Source organism: Mytilus edulis, chromosome 9, assembly GCF_963676685.1.
Source record: "Mytilus edulis chromosome 9, xbMytEdul2.2, whole genome shotgun sequence".
In the NCBI taxonomy this organism is placed as follows: domain Eukaryota; kingdom Metazoa; phylum Mollusca; class Bivalvia; order Mytilida; family Mytilidae; genus Mytilus; species Mytilus edulis.
Genome location: NC_092352.1, coordinates 64,652,087 through 64,672,436, shown reverse-complemented (window position 1 = coordinate 64,672,436; position 20,350 = coordinate 64,652,087). Strand labels below are relative to the sequence as shown.

The window sequence follows — 20,350 nt, the reverse complement described above, 5'->3', positions numbered from 1 at the left end:
TGTCAGGAAATATCAGTAAAACATGAGAAAGCTTAATCCAGACTTACCAGTATCATTTATACAGATTGCAGAAGTTAACTACATTTTTGCAGGTTTTTTGTCGAGCCTGCGACTTTTGTCGCAGAAAGCTCAACATAGGGATAGTATCCGGCAGCTGCAGCGGGGTCGTTAGCTAACTTCTTAAAAGATGGGAGACCTGGATGCTTCATACTTTGTATATAGATGCCTCATGTTACAAAGTTTCCATCAGTCACATGTTCAATGTCCTTGACCTCCTTTTCATGGTTCAGTGACTACTTGAAAAAAAAGTTAAGATTGTTTGTAATGTTAAATTCTCTCTTATTATAAGTAATAGGATAACTATATTTGGTATGTGCGTACTTTGCAAGGTCCTCATGCCCGTCAGACAGTTTTCACTAGACCTCAACCTCATTTCATGGATCAGTGAAAAAGGTTAAGTTTTGGTGGTCAAGTCCATATGTCAGATACTATAAGCAATAGGTCTAGTATATTCAGTTTATGGAAGGACTGTAAGGTGTACATGTCCAACTGACAGGTGTCATCTGATCTTGACCTCATTTTCATGGTTCAGTGGTTATAGTTAAGTTTTTGTCTTTTGGTCTGATTTTCTTATACTGTATGCAATAGGTCTACTATATTTAGTGAATGGAATGATTGTAATGTGTACATGTCTAGCTGGCAGGTGTCATCTGACCTTGTCCTCATTTTCATGGTTCAGTAGTCAAAGTTAAGTTTTTGAGTTTTGGTCTTTTTTCTAATACTAGGTATATGTCAACTATATTTGGTACATTGAAATATTTTATGATCTATATGTCAGTCGCGCAGGTTTTATTTGACCTTGACCTCATTTCATGGTTCATTGCTCAGTGTTAAGTTTTTTTGCTTTGATCTGTTTATCTTAAACTATAAGCATATAGGTCAACTATATTTATTGTATGGCAGAATTGTTAGCTGTACATGTCTGTGACGGTTAGATTTAGGACTATTAAAGAAGGCGAGACATTTCAGCGTGTGCACACTAGTTAGACAATAACTTGTTTAAGTGTATGGATCTCTCTGAAATTGTACTACAAGGTTCCTTACCACAAGGAAAAGATGTTATTAAGTCTTGGGATAATTGCTCTACGATAGTAGAGGGGCATTATGTTTTCTTATCTGTACGTCCGTTCGTCTGTCGTAACGTTCGCCAGGATTCAGGTTTAAGTTTTCGGTCAAGGTAGTTTTTGATAAAGTTGAAGTCCAATCAACTTTAAACTTAGTACACATGTTCCCCATGATATGATCTTTCTAATTTAAATGCCAAATTAAAGTTTTGACCCCAATTTCACAGTCCACTGAACATAGAAAATGATAGTGCGAAGTTCAGGTTAAAGCTTTTGGTCAAGGTAGTTTTTGATGAAGTTGAACTCCAATCAACTTGAAACTAACTACACATGTTCCCTATGCTATGATCTTTCTAATTTAAATGCCAAATTAGAATTCTGATCCCCATTTCACGGTCCACTGAACATGGAAAATGATAGTGCAAGTGGGGCATCCGTGTACTATGGACACATGCTTGTTTCCAATTATTTTAGGAATTCATATTTGTTTTCAAAAATTTCAAATTTTTGAAAAGTCTCGAGAAGAAATCTTCAATTGCACAGTATTGCGCAATAGATTTGTAAGATCTTTGACCACATTTATTTTGTGTAAGAAACCTATATTATGTCAAAAATTTGATCACATTCAGAATTCAAACAGTATCAAGCTTGAATAATGCTTCCAAATTTGCCCCAACTGTTCAGGCCCCTTTGAGATGATAATGAATAATTCATGAATATGCATGAACATTTCATGAACTGTTCATGAACAGATTTCATGAACAGTTCATCATATCTTCATGAACATTTGATGAACAATTCATGAACTGAAAATCGACAGTAATGTTCATGAACTTTAATGTTCATGAACAATTCATGAACAAGAAAGGGTTCATGATCATTGTTGTTCATGAACATTTAAATGTTCATGAACCTTTCTTGTTCATGAATTGTTCATGAACATTAAAGTTCATGAACATTACTGTCGATTTTCAGTTCATGGATTGCTCATCAAATGTTCATGAAGATATGATGAACTGTTCATGAAATCTGTTCATGAACAGTTCATGAAATGTTCATGCATATTCATGAATTATTCATTATCATCTCACAGGGGTAAATTACTGTCAAGGAGAGGATTCTGGGGGGATTGGAACCCACCCTTTTTTAGCAAGATCAATGCATATGAAAGGGTTTATAGTACATAGTTTGAACCCCACACCTTTTTTAAAATGGCTGGATCTGCACCTGTACCCACCCAATATTAAAACTAAAGTAACTATGCGTCAGATATAATAATATAAAAGGATACATGTAAAGTTTCTGCTTCTTTCTGTAATATTTTGTTGTCTCTGTTCTTCCAAGTAGAATCGCTGAATAAATGTAACTAAAATCTCCACGGAATCTGTTTTACTATCAAAACTGGCAGCTCCAGTTTGATATTTAATCATTCAATCCCCTAAAAGTATAAAAAAAATCCACAAAGAATCAATTGTTCTAGATGTTTTAAAGCAATAAAATTCAATTGAAATGTTGTTGCCTGTTTATACACTACATCTGAAGCTGTTAATGAATCAAATTCATTTCAAAACCCTCCCCCTTTTTATCCCCTGAAGATTAAAAAAACTGGCTACTTATTATTTTCACAAAAGAACAATTCAAACAATTCAAAAACTATAAATTTTAGGTAACTACCAATAATCATATGTGGAAACAATTATTCATTTTGTTTATATAATTAAAAATAAATTTTCAAATATGCTTTCAGACTTTCTGATGTTGCTTTGCTCAAAGAAACCATAAAAAAATTATATTTCCTCAACAAATTATATTTTATAATAATATACACATGTCTGTCATGTTAAATTAAATTTGTAATGCACTTATCTGAAATCTTTCTGACTGGAAATGTCTTTGTGTTTCCATCAGCGTAATCTCCATTTTGGTGACGTATTACCCAAGAGTGCACTTACGCTGACGTTGAGACTGTGACAATCTCGCCCCAGATAATATCGGCCAGAAGTTGATCTGTGCCGTAACGGAAGTATGAAAATAAATCAAGGGTGTCGCAAACAAATATTTATTAATATGCAGTTTTATTAAGTATAATAAAAAAAAAATCTTTAGTTTAAACGGCACATGGTGCATGTGAATAAACAAGTGGACTCACTTGGAAGGTATTTTTAGGGCCGAACTGTTCAGTACGATTAAAACCACGAGGTCAAGGTTTGTTTACATTGTACATACGTTGAGAAACGTCTGTCGTTGGGCCTATCTATCATTGATCTGATATTTTTCTAAGTTATTTATATGCCGGACGACAATTAATAGAAAGGCACATATGTGAACTTGGAGAAAATCAGAATTTACATCTTTAGCAGTTTAGGGAAAGGAAGAGTAAAAAAAACCTTCTTGCAGCAAACCAGTAACAGCAGTGACAGTCCCACACGCAGTGTTACCAGTTACTAAATCATCTATTATTCATAACACATGCATATGACAGATGAACATTTCAAGAATTTCAATGATCAGCTCGTGATTCATCAAAACTTCATGAACATTCATAAAATACTTTTAATGAACATTTCATGAATTTTTATGAGCAGCTACTGATTCATCAAAACTTCATGAACATTCATAAAATACTTTTAATGAACATTTCATGAATTTTTATGAGCAGCTAGTGATTCATCAAAACTTCATGAACATTCATAAAATACTTTTAATGAACAGTTCATGAATTAAATTCATGAACCTTCATTTATGAATTATTTATGAATTTTCATGTACCATTCATGAACATTCACGAACCATTCATGATAGTTCATGAAGTCATGAACTTCTTCTCGCCGGGGGGGTTCCACCTCTGCGGTAGTATCAGGCTGCGCTCAGCAAAGCATTTTATGTTCATTAAAAAGGGTGATTCTGCAGTTTTGGACAAAAACTCAAAAACACTTTCACCAATTTGCAGAAATTTGGTGAATTGTTTATATCTATTGACATGAACTCCCTTTTGAATTTTAAAATTGTTGATTTTACGTTTCTGAGTTACAGGGTTTTATTCATTAAAAATAAAAAAATTAAAATCCAGTTTTCGGACAATAACTCAAAAATGCTTTCAGCAGTTTTCATAAAAGGAAATGTGAGCTTTTCTCATCACTTAACGTCCGTCGTCGTCTGTCGTCGTTAACAATTTTTCAAACATCTTCTCCTCGGAAACTACTGAATGGATTTGGATGAAACTTAGATTGTTCCTTAGATTATCCTGCACAAAGTTTGTGCTTCGATTTTTGATCCATCAAAAAACATGGCTGCCGTTACTTAAAATACAACATAGGGGTCAAATGCAGTTTTTGGTTTATATCTAAAAAACTAAAGCATTTAAAGCAAATCTGACATGGGGGGTAAAAATGTTCATTAGGTCAAGATCTATCAGTCCTGAAATTTTTAGATGAATCAAACAACCCATTGTTGGGTTGCTGCATGCCACTTAATTGGTAATTTTAAGGAAATTTTGCAGTTTTTGGTCATTATCTTGAATATTATTATAGATAAAGATAAACTGTAAACAGCAAAAATGATCAGCAAAGTAAGATCTACTAATAAGTTAATATGACCAAAATTGTCAATTGACCCCTTAAGGGGTTATTGTCCTTTAATGACAATTTTTCACAATTTGTTCATCATATTTGCTAACTTTAAAAAATCTTCTCCTCTAAAACTACTCAACCAAACTTCTTTTGAATGATCAGTAGGATGTATAAAATAAGTTTGTGTGATTTTTTCTAATTCGTCAAAAAACATGGCCGAAGGCATTGTTTACCAGGTGAGCGATTCAGGCTTTTGAGAGCCTCTTGTTTTTTATAAGGGAGATAATTTGTTACTTCTGGTTTGAAAAATGGTACTTCCGTTACTATTTGAATATTTACTTGACACTGATTCCAAAAATATCTGGTTCTATATACTTTTATATTAATAAAGTACGAAAAATAGCTACTTCCGGTTTACACAATGTCACTTCCGGTTGTTTTTTCAAGGTTAGATGTATTTGTTGGTTAATGCAAACATATGTACTCCATGAAAATTGCTAACTGATAAAAAAAAAAAAACAAGAAACACTCTTTTTAGCATTCAAATGAAACATTTTGTGTTCATTATTTAATTTAACAATTAACGAGGAGTGAAAATAAATTTTGTTAACGTCGAGCACGATTGTGTTATTATCGCCACCATTTTGTTTACATTAATTACGAAAAGAAGTTCGGTCAACCTCGTCTATCGAAAAAATAAACAACGTCAAGAACAACTACCAGAAGTCCTTTTGACCAATCATATCAACGTATTTCTTAATATGCAAATCAATAAGAATTATATTGATGAACAGGCACCTTAGTCAAGAATTGATGAACAGGCACCTCAGTCAAGAATTGAAAAAGTGAAATCAGAAGATTTATTTGAAATGTGGGCTAAAAATACCAGTCAGGACAGATCACCAGTGTCAACGTGATGATCGTAACTGCAGTTACGATCATCACAATATGGCGGACACAAATATAGGGATATTTTATAGGGCTGATTTCTCCACTTTAACAGCTTATTTTCAGATTTGTATCATGTCAAGAAACATCTTTATAAGCATTGCCATTGAAATATTTTTTCGGACCGGATGGAAAAGCAACAAGAAGAATGAAAATCGAGATACAAAAAATCACGATGATGATCGTAACTTTTATTTATTTTTGTCGAGCCTTCGACTTTAGTCGAAAAAGGGAGACTAAGCGATCCTACATTCCGTCGTCCGTGTCGGCGGCGGCGGCGTCCACAAATATTCACTCTGTGGTTAAAGTTTTTGAAATTTGAATAACTTTCTCAAACGATCCTGGATTTCTACCAAATTTGGACAGCAGCTTGTTTATGATCAAAAGATAGTATCCAGAAGTAAATTTTGTAAAAATAAAATTCCATTTTTTCTGTATTTTACTTATAAATGGACTTAGTTTTTCTGCCGGGAAATATCATTCACTCTGTGGTTAAAGTTTTTAAAATTTTAATAACTTTCTTAAACTATCCTGGGTTTGTACCAAACTTGGACAGAAGATTGTTTATGATCATAAGATAGTATACAGAAGTAAATTTTGTAAAAAAAAAATCCATTTTTCTGTATTTTACTTTTAAATGGACTTGGATTTTCTGCCAGGAAACAATACATTCACTCTGTGGTTATAAACTTTTTTAAATTTTAATAACTTTCGTAAACTATTTTGGATTTGTACCAAACTTGGACAGAAGATTGTTAATGATCATAAGATAGTATACAGAAGTAAATTTTGTAAAAAAAAAATCCATTTTTCTGTATTTTACTTTTAAATGGACTTAGATTTTCTGCCAGGAAACAATACATTCACTCTGTGGTTATAAACTTTTTTAAATTTTAATAACTTTCGTAAACTATTTTGGATTTGTACCAAACTTGGACAGAAGCTTGTTTATGATCAAAAGCTAGTATCTAGAAGGAAATTTTGTAAAAAAATAAATCTATTTTTTTGTATTTTACTTTTAAAGTGACTTAGATTTGCTGCGAAACAACACATTCACTCTGTGGTTTAACTTTTTAAAATTTTAATAACTTTCTTATACTATTTTGGATTTGTACCAAACTTGGAAAGAAGCTTGTTTATGATCAAAAGCTAGTACAAAATGTATCTAGAAGGAAATTTTGTTTTCTTCTAGTTAACATTACATTCAGTGTGCAGTTAAATTTTTTAAACATTTATTACATAAACTATCCTGGATTTTTACCAAACTTGGACAGAAGCTTCGGACAATCAAAAGATAGTTACAACAGGAATATTTTATTGATTTGTTTCCTCATTTTTGTTGAGCTTGTGATAAACAGAAAGAGTAGGCGAGACACTGGGTTCCGCGGAACCCTTACAAATTTGTATCAACGATGATCGTAACTTTTACTTAAGATGATCGTAACTGTCTGTTCCAACGAAGCATTTTCTGATAAATAAAGACAAATATAGCTGTCTAGTATGCGAGAAAATGTACGTTATCAGCTGATATTGTGATAATAATGAGGAACGATCACTGAGGGGAGGGTAACGTCCTATTGGTAAGTGCACAAATGGTTATGACTTCTCAGGATTTCGTATTTATTTTTTATCTAGTTCAATATTAAAATGCATTGGGGGTTAACAACTTTATATTGATTTCATATGTTTTATATAAATAAGATATTGGACAGTTCATATTAATGACCAGTTTGTTAAAATAGATTTTTTTTCATCCCCCCCCCCCCCCCCCAACACACACACACTTTACATAAATAGCCAACCCATGGTAAATATAGGTAACAGTAGTCCAATGGCGTATCGAGATTTTCATAAAGGGATGGGGGACTGGCTGCCTAAGAGTAGGCCCATTATACAATCAACCAAATTTCCCCCACAAAAAAAGGTGATGCGAGCACCTTGACCCTCCCTCTAAGTCTGGCTCTGTAGTCTACCAATGTTTAATAGTCATAGTTTGATTAAAAAAAAAAAAGGCCAGGCAACAATTTAAAACTGATAGAAAGTCATCAAAATAATGTAACTTCATGCTTTCCTTTACTTTATTAAGTGTTAGTTTTGGCCTGTATTCTTAAACTGTATCATGAAAATGATATTTATATCAACTTCATATCAACGTAAATCCATTTTGAATGTTATAACTAAATTACTCATAAGAAAATAATATTGAGGACATTTGCATATAAGTCTGCTAATCCCCTTATGTCATTTCTTTTTAGAATAGTGGTTTTCATTTATTCTTTGTTTAATTTTAAAATCATGATAATTTTATTTTTTGTTCGTAACTGCTAAATAGGGTGTTCATTTTGTAAAAACAAAACATTCATAAATTTTGAGTTACGATCATCTTTTTATAAAAACAAGTCAAAGTTATGATCATCTATAGACGAAGTTACGATCATCATCATGATTTTTTTAATCTCGATTTTCCTTCTTCGGATTGTTTTTTTATAATTTATGAAAAACACATTCAATGGCAAAAAATTAATGCTTTTTATGGTGTATGGATCTCTCAGTTTTTTCTCCTCAAGATTTCAGAAATTAAAAAGAAAATTTCTTCAAATTTTTTTTTTGCAAAAAATTGGGGTAAATTTTAATTACTGTATTTATTTATTTTTATTGTTTTCAATTCACAACAGCATAGTGTATTGCACAAAAGCAAAAAATGGAATATAAATTCAAATCATATTACCGATTTTAAGTTCTTTGACTACAGTTATTCTGTGTCATAAACCTTTTATGTTTCAAATATTTGATTACAATCCAAATTCAGACCTAAATGAAGCGTGAATATTGTGTCCATTTTTGCCCCAACTGTTCAAGGTTGAACATCTGCGGTCGTATCCAGCTGCGCTCTTGGAAGCAATTTATTTGTTATTATCTTGAATATTAATAATGATAAACAGAAAAAATGTTCAGCAAAGTAAGACCTAAAAATAAGTTTTATGATCAAAATAGTCTATTGGAGTTATTGCCCTTTCAAGAAATTTTCATAATTTGTTCATCTAGTTAAAATTCTTCTCCTTTGCAGCTGCTGAATTAATTTCAACTAAACTTGGGCTGAAAGAGTTGAGTATCTAGTATAAATTTTCTATTTTATTATGCCCCACCTACGATAGTAGAGGGGCATTATGTTTTCTGGTCTGTGTGTCCATTCGTTCATCCGTCCGTTCAATCGTCCGTCTGTTTGTTCATCTGTCTGTCCATCGGTTCCCCTTCAGGTTGAAGTTCTTAGTCAAGGTAGTTTTTGATTAAGTTGGAAGTCCAATCAACTTGAAACTTGTACACATGTTCCCTATGATATATGCTCTTTTTAATTTTAATGCCAAATTAGAGTTTTAACCCATATTTCACAGTCCACTGAACATAGAAAATAATAGTGTGTGTGGGGCATCCGTGTACTATGGACACATTCTTGTTTACTTGTATATCAAGAAACATAGCCACTATGGCTAAAATGGAACATAGGGGTAAAATGCAGAAGAAAATATGACCGCTACAAAGATCATATTTATATCGAATTTTTAAGCCATTCATTAATATATATTGAAAAGCAAAATCAAGTTGATGGAAGATTTAAGCAAAAATTAACAAGTGAGCGATTCAGGCTCTTGAGAGCCTCTTGTTTGATAGAATATGATAAACAATTTGTATAATAATATTGAAACATTGTTAATGATAACATTGACATTAAAGCAATCGAATTAAAAAATGTATGAACAAAATTGTATTTATTAACCACAATTTGGATAACAAAATGAGGTCATTTTGTACCAAAAAAATGCAATGCCTTATTTGTGTGAATGCCCTTTGATGACAATTTTTACCAATTTTTGCCTGAAATATTACAATAGAGAAATAGAAACTTAAATAAGCAAAAATGATCAACAAGTTAAGAACTACAATTAAGACTATATAGAGGAAATCATCTGACGACAAGTTATTGCCCATTAATTATGGTTTTCACCATTTTTTGGCATTTTGCCTTATATGATAAAAATTATAAAAAGATAAATTGACACTTAAAATCAGAAAAATGATTATCAAGTCAAAATCTACTTTCAAGTCAAATATTGCTTAGTAGACACTATTTAAAACAGTGATTGCCCTTAAATGAGTATTTTTATGGCCCATTTATGGACATTATGTTTTCTGGTCTGTGCGTCAGTGTGTATGTCCATTCTGTCCCACTTCAGGTTAAAGTTTTTGGTCGAGGTAGTTTTTGATGAAGTTGAAGTCCAATCAACTTGAAACCAAGTACACAAAAACTGTTCCCTATGATATGATCTTCCTAATTTTAATGCCAAATTAGACTTTTTTCCCCATTTTCACAGACAATTTTTTTTAAGAATTCTATTCTAGTCTATAATGTTGGAGAGTGTCTTTGTTGAATATGCATATAGTATTATAGACCAAGATGAGCCACAAACTCTTTAGAGCCTCTAGTTTGAACGGGCAAATGTCCCTGGCAAAAAGCACAAATGTCCTATGAAACGTCCTGTGCCATAATTTAATTAACATAATTAAGTAACAGCAATAAAAGATCTAAAATGACACATTTAGAAAATCAAAAATGAAGACTCATAAATGAATATGATAGAATATTTAGATATTTTTTTTTTTTTACAGGAGAAGATATTTTCAGGAAAATGTGATGATATGGCACTGGGTCATATGATTATATTGCTGCAGTATGATTGGCCAAAACATACAGATTTGTTTCATCAAGTGATGCAAAAGATCAAAGCACAAGGCAGTTTAACATACAACTTTTTCTTTAATTATGTGATTAGTATCCATTTTATGAATTCAAATTTTAGTTTACGGGTACCTAGAACCTAGGCATGTGTTATTACAAATTTAGTCTTTAAAGATTTTCATATTAATTCACTTAAAAAGCACTCTGTCAGATTTAATTAAAGATTTCAGAAAAAAATATTTGGTATTATGGTATACGATAGTACAATTAAATGATGTTATGTCCATCTATTTGTCTATATTTCAACACTTTGAATGATGATTCAAAGTACAACGTTCACAAGCCCCAAAAAAGCCTGAATTTCTTCTGTATTATACAATTTCTTAAAGGCCACAATTTCTTTCTTAACCTTAATGCTAAGAAAAACAAATCTCTTCATAAAAGTAAATTTTAGGCATCAAAGTCAACTTATTTTAAAAAAGTAGTCAATAACAATGATTTTATGCATTTTGGGACCTAATAGTTTTCAAACAATAGCTTTCATCTTATAGTTATCAGTCAGTTCGTAACAAATTGTGTCCGCTCTATATCTTGAGAACCTCTATAATTTCATATGTTATACTTGACATGTATATTAACCAACACCAGAGGGTGTGATATACTGTTTGTACAACTTCCTACGTCGAAAGTCTTAGTAAAAAACTTGGGTTTCAGTTGTCAACCTCATGTCCTAAGTAGAGATTGAGTGCCCTCTATTTTTAGAACCGTTAGGATTTCAAAGTTACTACTTAACCAACACCAGAGGGTGTGTCATAATGTATGTACAATGTACAACTTCTTAGGTCAAAGGTCAAGGTCAAAATCTTAGGTTTAGTTGACCCCAAGTCCTATAATCAAGATTGTGTCGGCTCTATATCTTGAGAACCGTTATGATTTCAAAGTTTATACTTGACATATATGTTAACCAATTCCAGAGGGTGTTTCATAATATTTGTACAACTTCCTAGGTCAGAGGGCAAGGTAAAAAACTTGCGTATCAGTTGACAACCTCATGTCTTATGTTCAAGTTATTCATATCAGGCCCACTTTGATGGCACCCATCTGAATGATGTCTAGTTTATAATGTTATGTTAAAGAAGTAAGGTTGTATTAAATGATTTATTGCAGCCTTTTCAATGTAAAATTTGTAGTTTTTTGGCCAGATTAAAACAAAGAGTAAATTTTAGGGACTATTTTAACCCTCTTTGGATTGACATGTGGGAGAGAGATCTCTAATTGATAATAACAATTTAAAATTTTGTTATTTTATATGCCCTTTTTTAGCTCACCGGGCCTATAAGGCCAAGTGAGCTTTTCTCATCACTTGGCATGTGTTGGCGTCCGTTGTCGTTAACTTTTACAAAAATCTTCTCCTCTGAAACTACTGGGCCAAATTTAACCAAACTTGGCCACAATCATCCTTGGGGTATCTAGTTTAAAAAATGTGTCCAACGATCCGTCCAACCAACCAAGATGGCCACCATGGCTAAAAGTAAATCATAGGGATAAAATGTAGATTTTGGCTTATAACTCTGAAACCAAAGCATTTAGAGCGAATCTGATGGGGATTAAATTGTTTATCAAGTCAAGATCTAGCTGCCCTGAATTGGCAATTTGAAGGAAATTTTGCCGGTTTTGGTTAATATCTGGAATATTATTATAGATAGAGATAAACTGTAAAAAGCAATAATGTTCAGCAAAGTAAGATCTACAAATAAGTCTACATGACCAAAATGGTCAGTTGACCCCTTAAGGAGTTATTGCCCTTTATAGTCATTTTTTACCAATTTTTCGTAAATTATTGTAATCTTTTACAAAAATCTTCTCCTCTGAAACTACTGGGCCAAATTTAACCTTACTTGGCCACAATCATCATTGAGGTATCTTGTTTAAAAAATGTGTGCAGTGACCCAGCCAACCAACCAAGATGGCCACCATGGCTAAAAATAGAACATAGGGGTTAAAATGAAGATTTTGGCTTGGAACTCTGAAACCAAAGCTTTTAGAGCAAATCGGACATGGGGGTTAAACTGTTTATCAAGTTAAGATGTATCTGACCTGAAATTTTCAGACGAATCGGACAACCAGTTGTTGGGTTGCTGCCCCTGAATTGGTAATTTTTAAGGAAATTTTGCCGCTTTTGGTTATTATCTTGAATATTATTGTAGATAGAGATAAACTGTAAACAGCAATAATGTTTAGCAAAGTAAAATCTACCAATAAGTCAACATGACCAAAATGGTCAGTTGACCCCTTAAGGAGTTATTGCCCTTTACAGTCAATTTTTAAAATTTTTAATAAATTTTGTAAATTTTTAACAAAATATTTTCCTCTGTAACTAATGGGCCAATTTCATTATAGATGAAGATAATTGTAAGTAGCAAGAATGTTCAGTAAAGTAAGATCTACAAACACATCACCATCACCAAAACACAATTTTGTCATTAATCCATCTGTGTCTTGTTTAATGCACTAAGACCAAGGTGAGCGACACAGGCTCGTTAAAATGACGTTTTATGGTTTAGAGTTTGCCATCAGTCAGTCCATTAGACTGTTTGTATTACAACACTGTGTATGGAAACAATAATTTGTTTTAACCAATTGTAATGAAATTTTGATATAATGGCTATTATATCTATGATATAAAGTAAAGATTGATATAAGAAGCTCCTATTTGTTTTTAATCATTTCCAATATTTTCATTTCAGAGTTATGAACCTTTATCAATAGAAAATTGGACATTTTTGCAAATGTTGTACAATAAATCATCTTTGCTGTGATACTTTTTCCTGAAAGTTTATCAAATTGGCTTGAATAGGTCAAAGTAATGTCCCTTTTGATTTGCATGATTTTTTACCTTTTGTCATTCCAGTGCTTATTTAGAAATTTTGTTTATCCTTGACTGTCAGATATTGATATTTTAGAAGAATTAGCATTATTGAAGTCCATAGAAGGAGGGAAAGTCAGTTTAGATATATTGCCAACCAGTACAAAGATTATTGCCCAGTAAGTATTTTCATTGAGGTGTAATATTTTACAAAGTTCCTCTGTTGTCTCACCAAAATGTGAAATGGAGGGAGAAGATACCAAAGGTCCTTCAGTAGTAAAGAAAACAACATGGCAAGAAAGAAAAAGTCAAAGGAGTCCATAATTTTAAAGTGCATGATTTCAAAACTAATATTGGGATCAATGATGCAATGGCTTCCTTGTAAGCTTCAATAAAAAAATCATGATAGGAAATCAAGCCTTGAAATATCTTATTAAATGCTGCAATGTTGCTACACAGAAATGGAAAAGTCAATATGGAAAATTGAAATCCTCTTTTAAGCTCACCTGGCTCAAAAGGCCAGGTGAGCTTTTCTCATCTCTTTGCATCTGGCATCGTCGTTAACTTTTACAAAAATCTTCTCCTCCATTTTTTCATAATCTTAGTAATCTTTTACAAAAATCTTCTCCTCTGAAACTACTGGGCCAAATTAATCCAAACTTGGCCACAATCATCTTTGGGGTATTTAATTTAAAAAACATGACCGGCCATCCAAACAAGATGGCTGCCACTGCTAAAAATAGAAAATAGGGGTAAAATGCAGTTTTTGGCTTATAACTCAAAAACCGAAACATTTAGAGAAAATCTGACTTGGTTAATTTGTTTATCAGGTCAAGATCTATCTGCCCTGAAATTTTCAGATGAATCGGACAACCCGTTGTTAGGTTACTGCCCTGAATTGGTAATTTTAAGGAAATTATTGCCGTATTTTGTTATCTTGAATATTATTATAAATGTTATATCAGGTTGCACTATAAATAAAATTATATATATAAATAGAGATAAACTGTAAACAGCAATAATGTTCAGCAAAATAAGATCTACAAATAACCAAAATTGTCAATTGACCCCTTAAGGAGTTATTGCCCTTTATAGTTAATTTTTAACATTTTTCATAAATTTTTGTAAATTCTTACAAAATTTTTCCACTGTAATTATTGGGCCAAGTTCATTATAGATAAAGATAATTGTAGCAACAAGAATGATCAGTAAAGTAAAATCTACAAACACATCACCATCACCAAAACACAATTATGTCATGAATTTATCTGTGTCCATTGTTTAATATGCACATAGACCTAGGTGAGCAACACAGGCTCTTGAGAGCCTCTAGTTTATGCCCCAACTACGATAGTAGAGGAGCATTATGTTTTCTGGTCTGTGCATCTGTTGGTTGATCCGTTCGTGCGTCCATCCGTGCGTCCGTCTGTCCTGCTTCAGGTTAAAGTTTTTGGTCAAGGTAGTTTTTGATGAAGTTTAGTCCAATCAACTTGAAACTTAGTACACTTGTTGCTTATGATATGATCTTTCTAATTTTAAAGCCAAATTAGTCTTTTGACCCCAATTTCACGGTCCAATGAACATAGAAAATGAAAGTGGGAGTTTCAGGTTAAAGTTTCGGTCAAGATAGTTTTTGATGAAGTTGAAGTTCAAATGATAGTTCGAGTGGGGCATCCCTGTACTTTGGACACATTCCTGTTATTTTTATACGACCGCAAAAATATTTTGGAATTGTATAATGGTATGATGTTGTCGTTGTCTGTGTCGTCTGAAGACACATTGGTTTCCGGACAATAACTTTAGTTTAAGTGTATAGATCTTTATGAAATTTTTTCAGAAGGTTCAATACCACAAAAGGAAATCAAAGCATTTAGAGCAAATCTGACATGGGGGGTAATATTGTTCATCAGGTCAAGATCTATCTGCCCTGAAATTTTCAGATGAATTGGACATTTCGTTGTTGGGTTGCTGCCCCTGAAATGGTAATTTTAAGGAAATTTTGCTGTTTTTGGTTATTATCTTGAATATTATTATAGATAGAGATAAACTGTAAACAGGAATAATGTTCAGCAAAGTAAGATTTACAAATAAGTCAGCACGACGGAAATGGTCAGTTGACCCCTTTAGGAGTTATTACCCTTTATAGTCAATTTTTAACCATTTTTCGTAAATCTTAGTAATCTTTTACAAAAATCTTCTCCTCTGAAACTACTGGGCCAAATTGAACCAAACTTGGCCATAATCATCATTTGGGTATCTAGTTTTAAAAATGTGTCCGGTGACCCGCCCAACCAACCAAGATGGCCGCCATGGCTAAAAATAGAACATAGATGTAAAATGCAGTTTTTGGCTTATAACTCAAAAACCAAAGCATTTAGAGCAAATCTGACTGAGGTAAAATTGTTCATCAGGTGAAGATCTATTTGCCCTGAAATTTTCAGATGAATCGGACATTCTGTTGTTGGGTTGCTGCCCCTGAAATGGTAATTTTAAGGAAATTTTGCTGTTTTTGGTTATTATCTTGAATATTATTATAGATAGAGATAAACTGTAAATAGCAATAATGTTCAGCAAAGTAAGATCTACAAATAAGTCAACACGACCGAAATGGTCAGTTGACCACTTTAGGAGTTATTGCCCTTTATAGTCAATTTTTAACCATTTTTCGTAAATCTTAGTAATCTTTTAGAAAAATCTTCTCCTCTGAAACTACTGAGCCAAATTTAACCAAACTTAGCCATAATCATCATTGGGGTATTTAGTTAAAAAAATGTGTCCGGTAACTCGGCCAACAAAGCAAGATGGCCGCCATGGCTAAAAATAGAACATGGGGCGAAAATGCAGTTTTTGGCTTATAACTCAAAAACCAAAGCATAAGAGCAAATCTGACAGGAAGTACAATTGTTGATCAGGTCACGATCAATTTTCTATATTGGAATTTTCAGATGAATTGGATAATCGGTTGTTAAGTTGCTGCCCCTGAATTGGTAATTTTGAGGAAATTTTGCTGTTTTTTTGTTATTATCTTGAATATTATTATAGATAGAGATAAACTGTAAACAGCAATAATGTACAGCAAAGTAAGAACTAAAAATAAGTCAGTATGACCAAAATAGTCAATTGACTCCCTAAGGAGTTATTGCCCTTCATAGTAAATTTTTAACAATTTTCTTAAAATTTGAAGATTTTCAATAACATTTTCCACAGAAAGTACTGTTATAGATAGAGATAATTGTAAGCAGCAAGAATGTTTAGTAAAGTAAGATCTACAAACACATCACCATCACCAAAACACAATTTTGTCATGAATCCATCTGTGTCCATTGTTTAATATTCACATAGACCAAGGTGAGCGACACAGGCTCTTTAGAGCCTCTAGTTTTAGTTTCAGGATAATTACTTGTGTATAGGTATTTTAATTGCTCTGAAATTGTACCACAATGTTTAAAACCACAAGTAGAAGGTTGGGATTCATTTAAGGGGTTAAGGGGCCAACAGTTTAGGAATTAAGAGCCAAAAAGGGGCCAAAAACAAGCATTTTTCTTGTTTCTAGACAATAACATGTGTGTGATTGTATGGATCTCTTAAAAATTGTACCACAATGTTCCAATAAAGGGGAGGCTAGGATTGAGTTTTGGGTTAATTGTCCAAAACATATAGGAATTAGGGGCCAAAAAGAGGAATGTTTCTAGTTTCCAGACAATAACTTAAGTGTTTAAGTGTATGGATCCCTCTGAAATTTTTCTACAAGGTTCTATACTACAAGGGAAAGGCTGTGATTGAGTTTTGGGGTTATTGCTCCAAGGAGGGGTTTTGTGTGGGGGTGTGTTTACATTTTTTTAAGGGATTCATATTTTTTTTTCAAAATTTTTCACATTGCGATTTTGGAAAGTTTCAAGAAGAAATCTTCAATTGCACAGTATTGCACAATAGATTTGTAAGATCTTTGACCATATTTATTTTGTGTCAAAAACCTATATAATGTCAAAAATTTGATCACAATCCAAATTCAGACAGCATCAAGCTTCAATATTGTGACCAAATTTGCCCCAACTGTTCAAGGATCGACCACTGCAGTCGTATCAGGCTGTGCTCAGCAAAGCATTTTATTAACTTCTGCTAGAAACCACTGAAAGGAATGAAATCAAAAATTGCTAGAATATTATTTATGAGGTGTTGACCAAGTGTTATAACTTTGTAGTAAATCCATCATCCAAGATGGCTGCCAGCTGGGGACGTCATTTAAATAAGGACCTTACAGCCAATACAAACAAACGTTTTCTTTTAGAGAACTACTGAATGGAATGAAACCAAACATGGCTTAAATTTTCCTTATGAGGTGCTCATGAAGACCTTAATACATGCATTTTCAGAGCTGACATCTTTATAGATTGAGATATACTATAAACTGCAAAAAGTATAGAAGATATAAACATAAGTCAACACTAGCAAAATTGTAAATTAACATCTTGTTGGAGTTATAGTGCTTATAAAGTCATTTTCTACAATTTCAATGAATTAACAAAAGTATTTTGCTTTTTGATTAAATTACAGGGCCAATGTTAAACCAAAATTAGCCTACCTGTCATGATTTTAGTCATTTTTTACATGATTTTCAAAATCAAAGGAAGAATCAGGTGACCCTTCGTCATTGAATTTTTATACGCCCGTCAAAAAATTTGGCAGGACGTATTATGGTATACAAATGTCCGGTGTCCGTCCGTCTGTCTGCCTGTCTGTCTGTCTGTCTGTCTGTCTGTCTGTCTGTCTGTCTGTCTGTCTGTCCGTCTGTCTGTCCAGCGTAAACATGTCACACCATAACTTGAGAACAACATCTAAATTTCATGAAACTTAATAAAGTTGTTTCTTATGTTGGTCAAATGATCTAAAATTTAAACTTTTTGAGTTACGGCACTTTGTAACTAAAACAGGGGTGTGTTTTTTTCACATGTCGCACAAAAACGATTTTTGATTATTGCTTAAAACTTTACACACTTCTTAGTTATATTAATCTTCAAGATCTTTATACTTTTTGGTGATGATTGAAAATTGTATTTTTGAGTTATTGAGTATTTTGTAAAAAAGGGGGAGGTTTTTTTTACATGTCACGTCGTATCTCAAAAACAATTTGTGATTATTGCTTAAAACTTTACACACTTCTTTGTTATATCAATCTTAAGATTTGTATACTTTTTTGTGATTCAAAATTTGTATTTTAGTGATATTTAGTTTTTTGTAAAAAAAAAATAAAAAATGAGGGGGGGTTTTCACATGTCCTGCTGTATCTCAAAAACAATATATGTTTATTGCTTAAAACTTTCTCAGAAACTATTTATGATTATTGCATTAAACTTCCACACCAGACGTCGGGCGCATCATGCGCTCATGGCGCAGCTGTTTATTATATTTTGAACTTAGAGAACCCCTAAATGGAATAAAACCAAACATGGCATGAATTTCCTTATGAAGTGCGGACCAAGTTTTGTTACGGTACTTTGTAGCTGATCCATCATCCTAGATTGCCACCAGTAGGGGACTTCGTTTAACATAGGACCTTAGGGACAATACTTTCAAATGTCTTCTTTCAGAGAACACTGACTGGAATGAAACCAAACATAACACAAATGTTCATCTTAAGGTGCTGACCAAGTGTTATTACTTTGTAGTTGATCAATCATCCAGGATGGTCTCCAGCATGTGACTTTGTCTGATATAGGATGATCTATAGTTGTTAATTTCTGTGTCATTTTGTCTCTTGTGGAGAGGTGTCTCATTGGCAATCACACCACATCTTCTTTTATATATATATATAGGACCCAATGGACAATACATACAAATGTCTTCTTTTAGAGAATAACTGAATGGAATGAAACCAAACGTGTCATGAATGTTCCTTATGAGGTACCGACAAATTGTTGGTAGCAAATCTGGATTGCAGACGTCTCTATATGTGTTATTTAATATTTGTCTTAATAGGACATAAGGGTTAAATACAAGTTTTGTGTATTATTTGAAAATCTTCTAACTTAAGATAGAGAAATGTAATCATACAGAAATAATCTATGTAATGTTCAGTTTCACCAAAATTGTCTTTTTACAGGATTTTTACAAATTTACAAATCCTGTTCTCTATATGCCTCATATAATGCAAACTGTAGATTATATTAGATACAGAGAAACTTAAAATAGCATAAATAATCAACAAAACAAGAACTGCAAATAAGACATAATTTGCTGATATCATCATCAAACTCCAGGACTATTTTTACAATACATTATTTTTCTTATTTTTCTTATTTTTGTTTTATTTCTTTTGACCATATTAGAAAGAGAGAAATTTTACATAAAAGAAAAATTATCAGTAAGACAAGATTTTTAATCAAGTATGTCTAAAAGTTGACAATGAGGATGGGTTCAGAACAAAAATTAACAACAAAAGGAGGATTTTTATTCCCAATTGTGAAATTTCTATGTGACACCATCCCAGAACACCTGCTTATGGAGTCTATATCTCCCAGTTGATATGATATTGCAGAGTTTGCATTTCTTATCATGATTTCCATGATTGGTATTGGGCTGCTTACAAAGGAGCTAGCTATCGAAGGGTTTCTAGTTTGAAAGTTGAAATCAACCCTTCAAGTTTTACAGATGCCATCACCAGTTGGTTGATGGTTATAGTACGGCGGCTTTGTGAAAAAACTGTGCACATCCTGCTACAAGCATGAAATTTGGCATAGACCTTCCTCAGCTATTACTCTTTTATTTCAGATAGGGAGGCATTTGAAAAAAATGTCTCACTTCCGGTAAAATCCAAAATGGTGGACATCATACTTAAATCAGCCCAATATCGAAGGCTAGTGTGTAAAAATGTGTTATTATCATGCTACTATCATAATCTTTGGTATAAACCTTTGTTTTTCACTACTTTTGGATAAATGAAATAGATTAGATGTCTTCAGAAACCCTACTTCCGGTTAAAATCCAACATGGCGGACATTGTACTTAAATAAGCTTATTTTTTAGGCTGGGTAATTGAAATGTGTTTTAACGTATTGCTACTATCATTGCATTGTGCAGGAACCTTTCTTTGTTGCTTCTAATGGATACA

General features: G+C 32.7%; 1 protein-coding gene across 1 annotated transcript in view; it reads left to right on the top strand.

Moving 5' to 3' along the window:
• Window positions 1–20,350, top strand: part of LOC139488815 (integrator complex subunit 10-like) — a 195,579-nt gene that overhangs the window by 162,640 nt on the left and 12,589 nt on the right. Inside the window, exons 15-16 of the mRNA XM_071274746.1 lie at window positions 10,307–10,469; window positions 13,325–13,421. Of these exons, the coding sequence (XP_071130847.1) occupies window positions 10,307–10,469; window positions 13,325–13,421 (260 nt within the window). The remainder of the gene's footprint in view (window positions 1–10,306; window positions 10,470–13,324; window positions 13,422–20,350) is intronic.